The 15,771-nt window shown below is 44.1% G+C and overlaps 1 protein-coding gene across 1 annotated transcript in view; it reads right to left on the bottom strand.

Moving 5' to 3' along the window:
- LOC144798394 (cysteine-rich venom protein tigrin-like) overlaps window positions 1-15,771 on the bottom strand; it is a 396,128-nt gene that overhangs the window by 44,612 nt on the left and 335,745 nt on the right. Inside the window, exon 9 of the mRNA XM_078669247.1 lies at window positions 15,193-15,318. Within this exon, the coding sequence (XP_078525373.1) occupies window positions 15,193-15,318 (126 nt within the window). The remainder of the gene's footprint in view (window positions 1-15,192; window positions 15,319-15,771) is intronic.

The raw sequence follows: 15,771 nt of genomic DNA, 5'->3' as shown, positions 1-15,771 counted from the left end.
TTCCACCTGAGCCTTCCGAAATGGCGCCCAAACCTACAGCAATAGTTTAAAGCCCGGGCTGCGCAATTGCCGGCGAGCTCGCGATCCAGCAAAGCCCCGACGGAAATTGGTGCACATCGTTGCCCTACGTCGAAATCTCCTCCAAAAGGTAAGAACCCTCACCACTCACACTTGATGAGCCTGTCCCCAGGTCATCGTTTTTGGCAATACTGGCGGGATCCTTTTAATCTCAGTTTGTAATATGTTACCTCAATTTCCGGTCCCCACAGCGACTCCACATCTCAGGAGCGCCTGGACTCACTCCTTCTGACAAAGCCAGAACCCCTGTCTGAACTTGGTGCACATCGTTGCCCCCGGACAGACTCTCCTCCAAAAGGTAAGGACCTCCATTTCTCAGGTCAATCTTAGCAATGCCAACAATGACGGGAACTTTAAAAACCAAAGTCCCAATTATGTTTCCTTACCCTCTGGTCCCCGTAGCGACTCCGCACCCTTGGAGCACCAGGATTCGCCCCCACCGATAGAGCCAGTCCTCCTCCTCGGGAGGCCAACATTCAGAAGGCGTCCCAACCCAACAAGCAATTGCTAAGGTATACTATGCCCTTCCTATTCACGTCCATATCACTTGAACAGTACGGCCTAAGTATCTTACACCTCTTGCCCCTACTTATCTCCCTAACAGACGCCGCTACGAATTAAAGCAAATATAGCTACAACTCTGAGCTGCTCCCATTCGGGTAAGCACGAAACAAGCGGGCATGCTAATATGAACTCCACACGCTACTGCACAATAATTACCCTCCTCACCTATAGGGATATGTATCCCATAAGCTGTCACGTTGATTCAAAAAGGATGTCACCCAGACATGTGTGAATGCACCGATAGTTCACCACGCACTGAGGTCAGCAAGCCACCAGAGCACATGCGAGCTGTCCATTAGAATTCTGGATGTGAACACAGAATGCCAATGCATGGAATGCTGATTCCGAATAAACTGGATAAAATATGCGCAAACGTGAGCAAGCATGTCAGTCAGTTTCTTTCTCCCATTTCTATTCATGCTTAACACAATTATTATTTGTTTGTCTCTCTCCCTTTTATTTATTTTTTAATTTCCCCCCATTAAACGGGTGGCTCTGAATGTAAAATGCCAGGCAAATGTTTATAATTTTGGTCCTGATGATGATCTCACTTAATTTTGAGCACAGAGATCGAAACGTCGACTACTTTTTACTGTTTGCACAATTTAATATGTTGTATATTAGCTTTGTGTTCAACAGTTTGGCAACACTTGAGTACAATTCACTGATCTAAAAAGTGGCCAATTTTTTGCTCAGTCTTTGCCTGTAACCCTAACACTCCTTGTCTTTCTTTCATACACAGTCCTTTTTGGTACGGTACAGGATTATGCCTTACTGTCATTATTTCTAAAATCTGTGAATTATTACAAAATAAATACCTGTGTCCGGCTGGATACAGGCAAAATATAGTTTCCCATCATGGCCTATAGTTTATTCGTTGCAAGTCAATTTAAATGCTAAGGACCATTGTTTCCTCTTATATGCATTGGAATGGGACACCAGCTCTTATCCATATCAGGACCCCCCTCGCGTATGCAGAGTATGCAGTGTCGAAAACCTGACCCCTCCCGCGGTGTTGTAGTGCTTTCCCCTCCTTTGCCAGGAGGTGGGTTTCCTGAAGGAGTGCAATTTGAATGCCTCTACGGATCAGATAGGAATGTATCTTGTGGTGCCTAACCTTAGAATGCATGCCTCGTACATTCCACGTGAGACATGTGTAACCTAATGGGGCTCCCTTTGCATGTAGTGACATTGAAGATGTTTAGAAGTACCCTCCCCCGCGACACGCCTGGGTCCCCTTAAAAAAAAACAACAAGTAAAATGACCCCAACTTCCCCTCCCCAGGACAGGCACCCAACGAGGCAACCCCATCCAAACTATGGAAGTGTTCATACAAAGATCCATAAAAAGAAGGTGGCGCGTGGCTCTCACTCAATGTCCCCAGAACCCCTCCCGGCCCCCCATTAGAACTAATACATCCAAGGGCCTCTGTACTAACGATGTGGTGGACAGCCGTCCTCGGGGTGAAGTCGCCTGCGGTGTGTGTGCACCGGGGCCACCCCGGGTGTCCAACCAGTCCCAAGCGGCCTGCGGTGTGGGAAAGAAGTGTGTTTCTGCTTCAGAGGTCACCCGCAGTCAGGCCGGGAACAGCATAGCATAGGGGAGATGGAGCTGGCGCAGCTTTCGTTTAACAGCCAGGAAGGAGGTTCTTTGGCGCTATACCTCCCTAGTATAGTCTGGGAATATCATCACCTTGCTGTTCCCAATCTGTAAATTCTGTTGCTCCTGGGCTCTCTGCAGTATGAGATCGCGGTCTCGGTAATGTAGCAGTCTCACCACCAGGTTTAGGCGGGCGAGCCGGGACCCTGTGCGCACGTTCCAGCGCATAAAATGGGGATAGGCTCTCCGGTGCCACCTCCATTTTCAGCCATGTCTCCAAGAACTGAACCACATCTGCTCCCTCCACTCGCTCCAGAACTCCTACTATGCGGAGGTTATTGCACCTTGAGCGCCCTTCACTGTCTTCCGCCCTTACCTCCAGCACTGTAACCCGTATGCACCACCTCATTCAGCGACTTTTGCAAGGCAGTAAACGTGTCCGGAATGTCTTTCATGGTAGTTTTGTTGGTCGCCACCCTCTCCTTGAGTTTTCGGTGGTCGTCCTTCAGTAGGGTGAGATCTGAGCCAATGGCATCCATCCTCTTCTCTAGTGCCTCCCATGAGGCTATGATGGCCTGCATGATTTCTCCCAGTGAAGGGTCCCCAGACTGTCTGGATTCTTGTCCCCCAGTGGCAGCATCATCTTCATCTGTATGCTGCTCTGTATCCTCCATCTGTAAAACCTCAAGCCCCTTTCTTCTGAATACCCTGCCCATCTTGGCATCCACAGGCAACAATAGTTAGCAATATCAGTGGAGTCTATGAATACCTCCCCTCCCTGGCTAGGGGGCTCGGTGCCTTTCCTCCTGTCAAGACAGAGCCACACAGTTCATACCAACGACCCACTGGCCCAGTAGCCTCTCCCAGTTGGCGCAGTGCGCTCCACGCATGTCCCCTGCTCAAGCAACCCTGTACACGAACTTTGTCAGAGAAGATTGTGCCCCATGTACCTCTCAGCTAGTAAGCACACGGCTCAGTGATCTGGAGTGTGCACCAGTCTTGTAATCAGCCGCACCGTACTCCAAGGTAGTCTGCACCGGCAGTTCACACTGTGCTCTCTTCGCGTAGCCCTGCAGTGAGGTTCTGGTCCGGAAGGGACTGTACAGTGTCCACCAATGCCCCCTGATGCCATGTCACTTCTGTTGCCCTCGCAGTGCCGGGCAGTCAAGCACCCCCAGGGCGACCCCGGTTATCTGCCACCTCTGCCTCTATGTAGGTGCACCGCCTCTATGTGCCTGCAGTCATATCGTCTCTTCGGGAAGCCACACTAATCTCGCTGCACCCCTAGCCTGCTGCACTCTCCTCACCCCGATGTGCCACCACTCTCCTGCTCAGCCAGTCCCTCGTAGCTCCAGGCGCCAGGACCATCCACCTCACCTCAGTTTACAGTCTTCGGGTGCCTGCAGATCGACTCAGGCACCTCAGCAGAGCTCCGTTGCCCCTCAGTGCGCGGTCCATGTGGAAGGCGCGGTCCGTAGCTGCACGGTCTCACCACAAAGTGGGCGAGTGTCTCAGGTCCGCCATCTTGAGGTCAGGCAGCCACGCACACAAGGCCAGGGGAATCCCAACGCCCGCACCTCTTCTGGTCCTTTTGCACAGCAGGGCCACCTGCACGCTGCAGCCGCCGCTTGAACAGTTACTGCCCCTCCAACAAGCGCTCCAGTAGTCTCACCATCCGCTGCAGCCGTTTCTATCGCCACCGGTCAGGGACGCCATTTTGGATCTCGTTCTGGCGGGCAGAATCGGGAGAGGAAAACCCCCCATATTCCTCTGCTTCTCTGCCGCGATAGACCCCAAAACAACTTCTCCGCAGGCACCAGGCATTCCGCAGCCGTATATTTGTTTGGGGCCCATATATTATATATCACAAACAATTGCCAGCAAGGGATTTGTTTCACACTCTTATATGCAGCATTCGGGATTTCTAATGAAAAGAGTTTTAAATCCTAACTGTACACATCAGTTGCTGTATTGTATTTAAAAAGTCCAATTATTTAGGACAGCGCAAAAATCACAATGTAAGGCTACCACACTAGCCAAACCAAAAGAAAAGAAGAAGCAACACAAAGGAATTATGTATCACAATTGTTATTATTTTTTTGAAACAATTATAAGGGTTATTCATCAGTTGATAGAATGAAACATAAAAAAATTCAAATGTACAAAGAAAACATTCATTGGTCCAACAGTACAAGAGAATACGTCCCAGCTGTTACATATGATGCAATGACTACTGCTGAATTCGCAGTAAGGCACTGAACGCAAGATGTCAATACTAGCAGGAGTGGACGTGAAGGTCGACGTTTCGGTCTTATCAAGATTAATTACAAGACCATCATCAGGACGAATTTATAGGTATGAGCCGATGACCCTTGTAAAGGATAGAAGAGAAACCCGTTATAGCCAACAGTCACGTTTGAAAAATTTCATAAATTTGATTTCATTGGTGACAGGATTTCACTGAACGACTTCAATGGGGTTTCTGGATCAAGATTCTATGTCTCTAGATCAACGTTATATTCATGGAGGACCTCTAGAATATTTGTTTGTCTCTTCACTGAGGTCGAAAACAGACGTGCTTCTACCGGTCAATTCACGGAGAGGCGATTATAGCAGGATTACTGGGAACAGAGGGCGACCACGGATAAGCTCCGAGACCCGCCGCCGTCTTCATCAGCGCTCAAGCCACACCCCTCGAAAAAGTTATACCATCACAGAAAAAGTTATGCCATAGAAAGTAAATACTGTATCAAGTCTTTTCACTGCTTTGCGTTGGCACATGGTCTTAAAAACACCTGTACTGCCTTCTCTACCTAGGCATGTCTATTTAAGTACTCCTTATTGTCTTGGAGCAAGATGTACAACCGTTTTTTGCGGTCGCAAATGGGAAATCGGCCTGTTTCCAACTACAAAATAGGTCTGCCCTATGTACAAACCCTATTTTGCGAGTCGATAACCTATTACCGACACACAAAATGTGGTTTGCGACTCATTATTAGGAAGAAGCGTGCCAAGGGCACCCCTTCCTCATAGCGAGTCGCACTGAAAATGTACAATTGTTTTGTGACTGCAATTGCGGTTGCAAAACACTCATAGTTTACCACTACTTCAGGTAGGTGGTAAGCCACATGCGAACATTAAGGTGTCCCCAGGGGACCCTTTCCCCTTGGTGACTGGTAGCACTAATTATTTTTACGAGCGGGCAGTGGTCCCACGGACCACTGCCTATCTTAAAAAATGTAACAGAAACGTAGAATTTGTATTTTTTAAATGCATCCCATTTTCCTGTTGTAAATTCCATTTTGCCAGTCGCAAATTGCGAGTCACAAAACGTCGCAATTTGTGTATTGCAAATTGGAAAGGTCATACATCTGGCCCTAAGTATCTTAGGCCAGATTTACGAAGCCATTTAGCATTTCCTAATGGGCTGAATTGCTATTTTGGCCGTATAAAGGTCCAAAACTGGTCGCAATTTGCGATTTCTACACAGTAGAAATTGCAAATTGCGACTGTGATTTAGGAATTGATTTCTAAAGCACATGTACAAAGCATTTCCTGAATGCGCATTAGGCATTTAGGAAATGTAATTACCATAGACTTCAAGTTGATAGTAACCATGTGCATAATATAAAAAACCATTGCAAAGGCATTTTTTTATTGTGACATGAAGCGCACATAGGCCTTTAGGGCATATGTGCACTTAGATGTGCACTAGGAAATTCGGGGTGCCTCCAGGGGGGCTTTAAGCCCAGAAGTGCCCTTGGATTTGCATTTCTTAAATTGCAATTTCCTATTAGGAAATCGCAATTTAAAAATGCAAATCATTTCCTATTTTGCCCATCCTTGGGAATGCAATAGCATTTCCTATTTGCAATTCCCTAATAGTGATTCCTAATCTGTAGGAATCGCTATTAAGGAATCGCAAATTTTGACATATTTTGCATTTGTTAAATAGTGATTCCTTCTGAGTCACTATTTAAAAAATGCAAATGTGAGCCTTAGTACATAATGCTCTTAATTCTTTATATTTGTGGCATATTTGTCTAGCCCCTGTAATTACAATGCTCGGCAGTGGGATCTCCAGTGGTCTTCCTTTACTAGTCTCTGATGTTGGTTTCTAGTAAGAATTTAACTTCTCAGTACCTTACATACACCACATGGTGTTTTATTATAATGAACCCTAATCACCACTTTTAATGCTTCACACTCGGTCAAGTGGCACTCACTGTGCTCTCATTCTCTATAAAAAGCATACTATTCTATCTTTAATTGTACCTTTGAATCTAGGGCCTGCCTTCTACCTTCAGGGCTTGCAGCTGCCATGTAAGTATTACTGATTTAATACATCCCCCAAAACAGCATTACAAGTAATAGGTTATAGTTGGATACATCTTTCCCCCCAAGTACTATGCTTGATGATGTAAGTTGACTTGTGCACAATAGCCTACATAGATGGACATTTGAGCCACATGTACAAAGCTTTTTTCAGCTGGCAAACAGAACGATTTGCAGAATTGGGCCATTTGTGACCTGCAAAAAGCATTTTAAAATGTGCAATTCCCTATTTGCGATTCAGTAAACTATTACCGAACCGTCGCAGCTCCTCCACTATGGCGGAGGAGCGTTGCCCCACGACTTTTGATCAGTGCAAAGCACGAAATACAAAATTATAATAACTTTGCGTTATTATCATTTTATTCTTTGTGCTGCTTTGTGGGCGGGCGGGTCGGCGGGTCGGCGGGACTGCTGTGCTCTGGGAGCAGTGCAGGGGAGGAGTGGTTTGCCCACACCTAAGTGCACACTGACTGCTTTGTCAGCTGCCCCAACCAGTCATGCTCACTTTCCCTGTTCTCCATGCAGCCTGCATTAAAGCCTGCATGGAGAATATACCCACTCCTCCAACCCCTGGGTAAGCACTGTGTCACTGCGCTCAGACCAATGACAAAACTGCATTACAGTGTTGTGATTGGTCAGTGGGGCCTGGCTGTGCTTCCTGTTAGAGGAGAGCAGGAGCAGGGATGCGGGACTGGCACCAAGGTAATCTCTTTTTTTTATATATTGGGCACTCAACCCTCCCACACCCTGCCGTGCCACTCCCCCTGCCCCGCCAACCATAAGCCATGCCGGCTGCCACTGTTAGCAAATAGAAAATTGGGTTTGCGAGTTGCTATTAGGGAGGGGCGTGCCTAGGGCGTTCCTCCTAATAAGGAGTCACAGGTGCATGTATGAATGTTTAGCGACTGGAATGTGGTCGCGAAACATTCATACTTTACCGACTCCGTTAAGTAGGTGGTAACCTATTCACAAATGAGAGGGGGTCCCCAAGGGACTCTTTCCCCCTTGTGAATGTGGACGCATTCATTTTTTAAGAGCACCTACTCTTATAAAATGAAACGGTAAGCTTTTATTTTTCCTTTTTATATACATACCATTTTCCTTATCGGAAAACCTGCTGCATTTCAAATTAAAAGAAATGCTTTATTTAAAAATCAGTCACAGACATGGTGGTCTGCTGAACCCAGCAGGCCACCATCCATGTGAGTGAGAGCCATTTCCACTGGGTCTCATATTGTGACCTTCCTCATGAATATTAATGAGGCAGATCTCTTGCGACCAATTGAGAATCGGAAGCAGTGTAAAACACACTGTTGTACTCAGCTGTTTGGGATTTCCTAATAGCAAAGATTCTCTATTAGGAATTCGCAAACAGAAGTCTATGTATATCTGGTTCTTTGTTCAGTCGCTGGGAAGTAAAATGATTACTCTCTATGTTCAGATTACACATCTGCCATGTGTCTGCCAGATCCAAATAAGACCTCATTTTCAACATTGCTTTGAACTTTTTAAGTACTGTAGACTTTGATAGTGGCAGGTGTAATCTATCTAGTTGAACGTCCACACTGTCTACTAGCCACCACTGCAGCTTTTAGAGTGGTGTCACGGGGACTAAAGTGATGACAAAGGAGAGCTTGTTCTTGTCAAGGACAGAGTAATTCTGGAGGACTTAATTTGTACATCCAAGACAATACCTGAAAGTTGGGAAGTAGAAGGCCAAGCCAGATGTGGACTGGAACAGGTTGGAACAGACTGAGATCGAGACAATGGAAATGAATGGAATAATGTTGCAAAGACAAAACTATACAAGCAAAGCATACAGTACAATAGAAGGACATGTGACAGTATAAACAGAAGAATGATAGACAAACTACCATAAATAAGATTTTTTTTCTTGTAAATTGATCTTGCTGTGAGGGTATATTATTATTTAAAAGGCAAAGAGCAGTTAATCTCCTATCGCCTGGGAACACACACAGCAGCTCTAATAGAGGAAGAGCACTGGACAAGCCTCAGAATACTACTGGCAGTCATAATAATAATAATACTAATAATGAAAACGATAATCATAATAATACATATTTAAATATGATTACCAGAGAGAACAAAAGGGAATAGAGCAGGGAAGCCAGAGAACAAGAAGTGGGCTCAGGTAAAAGCAGGACCAGATTCCAACAAGAGGGGCAGGACTGAACTCAAAGCCTGCAAAAAGGAAAGGAGAACAGTTAAATCTAAGAAAGAGACTATACAAAAATTAGACAGGTCCCAGGATGTTTGTTTTCACTTCAAAGAAGAACTGGCTTGGCAGTTTGGGCTGGACTGTTCCCATGAGGCACAGGGTCAAGGCTTATTTACATATAGCTGGGTCTGAACTGAGGTAGTGGAGTGAGCTAAAGAACTATGATGGATTCAACCCAGATCTGTGACTGGGGTGAGTGTCTGAAAAGTTTCAGCATTTCATCCATCATCTCTTTGTGTTTGCTTGGTGCTCCATGGCAGGTGATCTTGGTGTCCTGGATGATGTCCCCTCACCCAGCAGGGTGATTAACAAGCCTGGGCACCCCAGGCCTGGTCACAGGCAGGCGTCTTACAGAGCTTCCCCTTCTCACACATCTCATCTGGATCCTTGCCAGATGACACATTCTTGGGGACTCAACCTCCCCTTCTATAGTCCTTTTACAGATACCAAATAAGATTTAGCGTCTGAGTTTTTTAGGTTTTATGTTGAAGTTCTCCGTTTTTGTTTTTAAGTGGACACTTTTCTCTTACTTCTTTTCCTTATTAAGATGTCAGTCACGTCACAGCAGGCAAGACTTTAAAGCTGATTGTCCCACAGCACAATCCATGAGAGTCGCCAAAGGGCACACCTGGATGTCATCCACAGTCATATACATCAACAGGGTAATCTCAGACCGCCAGCCCTACTCTTTATGATTCCCTTATCAGTCCCATCTCCCTTCCTGAGATGTGTCCAGGTCCATTCCTTGTGATCTATCACTGAATCAAATAGCAGTCTTTTAAAGTGTAATGGGAGTCTTTCCCTTTTCCCTCTAGTGTGTGTCTCTTCCAGCTCACAGGAATGCAGCAATACACAAATCTCTTTAGGGGGAATTCCTCTACTCCTAATGTCTTTACCAGTCAGGCCTGGGCTTCCCAAAATGGAACCCAGGGTCCTCCATATAATGCACTATTGCAGGCACATTGACTTAGTGTACATTGACAGCCCACTTACTATTCAACACTAATACGTCTATGCATTGCATTATACTCTTACAAGTACACATGTATTCAGTACACTCAGTCTGCGTACACTGTTCTGCACTGAAGGTTTTTCATCTTTTAACCTGGGTGTGTTATTTACAAACACACACTCTGCCACCAAACACACACACTCAAAATGTGTATGCTGGACAACACTACATCCTTCCTGTATTGTACTTCACACGAATACAGATGCACCCAGCATATGCTTTTATTGCACACGCACTGCACAGCACTACCCCTGTACTGTACCCTATCCAGGCACCCATACAGCCATGCAGTCCCTATTCCTGCGCTATGCAGCACTCCACATCTACCCGATGTAGGCCAAGGGTGAGTTAAGCACACAGAAACAGAACGTTTAGTAAGTGAGTGAGCCTGTAGCCCTCATTCCAGTGACACAAGGTAAAAACATCCTGCTCAATACTACTGATTACTACATGGTTTGTTGCCACCACCTCGCTCGTGTTACTTAACTCCTGGTGAAGGCGGTAGCCTTCCATTACTATGAGGGTATTACTTTGGGACCTCTCCTGTCCAACAAGACCGCAATTCGTGAGATAGGCCAATGCCATAGTGCACACGGATGATCCATGTACGACTTTGACAAAAAAGCCATCATTAGGGATCCAGACCACAGCACAGTTGGGCATTCAGGGCAGGGGAACATGTCTTTATCATACAGAGAAATTTTCTGTCCCACCAGTCAAGTCTAAACACAGGAACCTTACAAGGTATACATGAGTGCCATCTAGTGGCTCGAGGACAGAATCCTGACAAGAAGTCTGTCAACTGAGCCAGTTGCTGTGTTGGGGGAAGAGAGAGAGAGAGAGAGAGGGAGAGAGAGAAAGAGATAGAGAGAGGCTATTATGACTTATATGTGTTTTGTATTGTTCACTATCTTGTCAGCAGCAAGAAGGAGTACTCCATGGCTTGTGCATATTGTAAGAAATTGGGTTACTGGTTTAGAGAAGGTGCATCCCTTTTCAGGCAGCAACAACAATTATTCTCAGGGTGAAGTCACAAGCAAACCCTAAAGTAACCTGTACTCAACCCATGGGTAGCTTGGCACAGAGAAGTCAAGCTTAACTTAGAGGCAATGTGTAAAGTATTTGTGCAACACTCCAAACACTCACACAGTGGGCACACACCACAAAAAGATCCCACACCAGTTTAGAAAAATACATTTGTTTTTAATAAAGAAATCAAGACCAAAATGACAAAAATCCAATCGGGAGAACTGGATATATGCAAGATTTCAGTAACTACAGTTCCAATATGCACAATGCGCCAACTGTGGTTATCTTGGCCCGTAGGACCTGAATAAAGTCACAAGTTCAGGCTGACTGCGATGGAGCATGGTCCGACTACAAGGAAATACCTGGACACAGTACTTTAAATCCTGAAGCGCAGTATGCAAGGCGTGGTTTTGCAAGATTTTGCATCATACGGCATTGGTTCCAATGAAGCTCTGCAGCGAGGCTAAAGCGAGGCTTTGCTTCACTTTGCTTCGGTTCGATGAGCTGTGTGGCATAGCTTGGTTGGGCTTGCGTCAGTTCTGATTAAGCTAGCAGCTGTGCGATGAGGCTTGGAGGGGCTTTGCATTGCTTCACATCAGTTCTGACGAGGCTGTTAGCTGTGCGAAGAGACTTTGCGGGGCTTCCCGTCACTTCGAGTCAGTTCCGATGAGGCTGGCAGCTGTGCGGTGAGGCTTTGCGGAGCTTCGTGTTACTTCTAGTCAGTTCCAATTGAGAATACAGCTGGGCTTGGTAGAGTACCTTCCAGCCCACTTTTGAAGGTTCAGGACTGGGGTGAGATCACTTAGAAGGGCAGGACTCACAAATGGCAGAATCCAGGTGCTAGGGTCTAGTTTGTTGGAATCCTGTTATGTCCCTGAGGCTTCTGATCAGGAGGCCAGCCAACTAGCCCTGGGAATCACTCTGGGGTCCTGGATTCGGAGATGCAGGTCTAGTCCTAATTCACCCAGGCAAGAGGGCAGTAGGCAGCAGGTCAGCACAGCAAGGCAGCAGTCCAGCAAGGCAGCAGTCTAGCAGAGTGGCAGTCTTCTTAGCAGCACAACATCCCTTCTTCCTGGCAGAGTATCCACAGGTCCAGAAGTGTACTGAAGGGTTGATGTCTGTGGTCTAATATTTATACCTGGCACCCTTCCTTTGGAAGGTGGGTGAAGTTTCTAGAGGTTTCCTTTTGAAGTCCCCTGGCATCCTGCCTTCCCTGTCCCGACTCCAGACTAACTACAGGGTGTATTCAGACCTTTGTGTGGAGGCAGGATACAGTATATTCAAGTGTAAGTGTGGCTGTGCCCAGCTCCACCCTCTCATCAGCTATTGATGGCACATCCAAGCATACCTTAGCTCTCTATTGTGTGTGGCTGTCTGAGAGGAATACACAAAGCCCAAATGTCAGCTGCACCTGGGCATGTGAGCCAGAAATAGGCTACAGGCACTAAATAGCTAAAGCTGGAAAATGCCAACTTTCTAAAAGTGGAATTTAAAAACAATGTAATTTAAAATCTGACTACCATAAGAGAGGATTTTTCATCACAATTCCAAAGACACCAAACATGAACTGGATACCAGTTCCCATTTGGAAATTACCACCTATTAAAGGTAATAAGATAACTCCAATGTAATCCTACGAGGTAGGTAGGCCTTGCAGTAGTGAAAATGAATGTAAACGTTTTTCACTATCAGGACATGTAAAACTAAAAAGTACATGTCCAACCTTTTAAACACACTGCACCCTGCACTGTGGGCTGCCAGGGCCTACCCCAGACGAATCTGTCATGGCCGCCATCTAATTCTGCTTATGTAACTGATTGCATACTATCAAAACAGCGCTAGGATGCTCCTTTCGGAGCGACCGTTGCGCTCTACAAATACAATTACAAATTACAAATTACCCTAGGAGTTAATAAAACCGTTTTTTGAGTCTGGTAAAAGGTATATTTTGCCTGGTTGAACTGGTAGTTTAAAACTGCACATGCAGGCTGCAATGGCAGACCTGAGACAGATTGTAGGGGATACTTAAGTGAGTTGCACAATCAGTGTTGCAGGCCCACTACAGTTTTTAATTACATTACTTCTCACCCTGTACCCCTATAATCCCCACAACCAGCTATGGTACAAAAAATCATTAAAATGTATTAAACAAAATGTAATAGCTACTAAAAATGTTGCTACATTAAAAACCATAAACAATATTTATACAAAACATTTATCACATATACATTTAAAAAATAAACTAAAATACATATCAATAATTTAAAAACTGTATCATAAACAACTATGGGCTTTATTATGATGTCGGTCAGACAAGCTACCTACCGACACTGTAGTGAAAAGGGACCGGCCGATAAGAAGTCGGCGGTCTCATTTCCATACTTAAGATGCATCAATAGAAGAGGTGGTTTGGCACACTTATGTAAAATGCAAGGTAAATTTGGTTTCAATGAAGATAAACTTCTTGGGTGCACACAAGGTATCCCCCTCTGGCCTGAAGGGGGTGGGGTACAAAATGGACGAAAGCACTAAGTGTAAATACTTAGTGTCCCTCTGTGGCACACCATGTAGGTTGAAATAACCTTATTTCCGGTTCAAAAATAAGGTATCCAGTCAGAAAAAATTGTGTTTAATTTTCATATGTAGATCATCATGAATGATACTTCTCAAATATGATGATATATCAATCGTACATGTTCTTAATTTCGTAACATTGTTGGACCATCCCAATGCATTTCGGGTTGGTGACCCTTCATCAGGGGGATTGTTTTCCTAAAAACAAATAATTCACGATTCAAGTGGGGAGACCTTCTGGTACATACAAGTAAGGAAATAACCATGCATGTTGATGACAGTGGTTGAGAAAATAAAAAGAACAAAGAACTACAAAGTATGATATGCTTCATGCCATTAATGTCGGGTGGAGAGTGAGAAAGTGTCAAACGAGTGTATGGATGATTGTGTAAAAACTTACAGGAGACGATACGGTTACGTGCTCAGAAGAAAAACGGATAGAAAAGTGAGCTGAAGGGGTGAACACCAGGGCAAGGAACAGGCCTATTTTGCCGCAATAATCAGTGCTTGTAGTGCAAATATACGGGGATCGTGCGGTCATACGCTTGGAGTTGCATCATGTAAAATAAGTGAACTGGAGGGTAAACGCAAGGGCAGAAAACATGCCTATTCTGCCACATACAGACAGGAGTCAGTGCGGTGTAGAAAACTCAATTATTAAAGTGCAGGACCAACACTGTGGGGTTTGGAGGCTGTGCCTGTACCCTATGCATCCTTTCTGTAGAGAATAAATTAGATAGTTCACGAGGGGTTACTTAATTCTTTGGTCATTGTTCCAGGTACTGTGTCATATCATGACATTAGGCTCCTTATCATAAGCCAATAATGTGAATAGTGTTCTTTCTAGAATCACTGCCTGAATCTTCAGTTCTGTAGTCCAAGATTTATATTCTCTCTAGACATCAAATTCTGCATTTTTTTTAAAATAGATTTTCTTTGGGACTCTGTAGTTCTATTGAGTCCTCTGTATTCTTGATATGATTCGGTGACATAGTATGGGACCAAACTGTGAAGTATTTAGTCCTTTCCTCTATTTATATTATGGAAAAGGGGTCCGTATAATTATTTTGTGTTTTGTGTTGCTCATAAGACAAGTATGTAAAATAAGGTGCCAGGAGAACACATATTAATCTCTTTACTGATGCCAGATGTAGCATCAGTTTTTGTAATTATAAACATTTCTTTGTGACAATAACTGGAGGTGAGACAAACTTGATTTAATAAATCTGCAAACATTAAGGAATTCAAAAAGACCAAACATAATTTTTGTGATAACGAGGCAAACTATAAAGATGCAGAACACAATTGCTCTTATTGCTCTGTAAGTTAAGAGGCTATATATATATATATATATATATATATATATATATATATATATATATATATATATATATATATATATAATTTTTTTTTTACAAAAAATAAAAGTGCTGTTTTTAATTAATACAAATGTTTTAAATGCTATTTGTTGGTGACGTACATGTTTGGTGACGTATATGTTTCTTTTGTTTAACTTAACCTTTGGCAAGTCTTAATAATATATGCATTTCAAATGCGTGTTTCACATATAGTTTTAATTACAAACCACCATCAATATTTTACACAAGTTGCTGGTGCACATAGATAAAGTTATTTATGAAAAAACAGCTTTTTGATGTAACGAAGTCAAGAAATGTATTTTAGAATATCACCCTATTCAGGGATCCTTGAGCATGCAGAAAGGTATAGGGCTAGATTTAGAATTGAGGGGATGAATACTTACCGCAATAATTACCATAGTAGCCCCTTTGACAAACGCACTCACAAAGATCACCATCCAGATAGCCTCTATTGTGGCAAATTTTCCCACCACAACATTTTTCTCTGTTTGGCCATTTGCTGTGAAAAGCTGTAACAATTCAGAAAGTAAGTCATGTTCAACTGAAAAAAGCCCATTCTTTAGCATTTTTATTTCCTTTTTTGTCTTCTATGATCAGATGTACAATGCCCTTTTGTAGTCATAAATTAGAAGAATCACAGATTATATGACTCCAAAAAGTTTACCTATGTACTACCCATTTTACAAGCCAGAGAAGCCTTTCCAACTCACAAAATGGGCTTTGTGATACATTGTGAATCTCAATTGGTAGGGGGATGAAAGTGGTGACCGCTCCTTATTGTGTTTTCAATGGTATGGCTACAAGGTTTGGAGACCGCTATTTCAGTCGTAAACCATTGATCCGTTACTGACACATCAAAGGTGGTGGTAACTGTTTTGAAAAGGGGAATTGTGTCAGCAGCTTCGGGCTATGGGAGGCAGGAAGTAGTCTAGAGGATTACTGCCTACTCTCCTAAAGTATTC

The sequence above is a fragment of the Lissotriton helveticus genome, chromosome 12, assembly GCF_964261635.1.
Source record: "Lissotriton helveticus chromosome 12, aLisHel1.1, whole genome shotgun sequence".
In the NCBI taxonomy this organism is placed as follows: Eukaryota; Metazoa; Chordata; class Amphibia; order Caudata; family Salamandridae; genus Lissotriton; species Lissotriton helveticus.
This window is presented reverse-complemented; position numbering and strand designations above follow the sequence as displayed.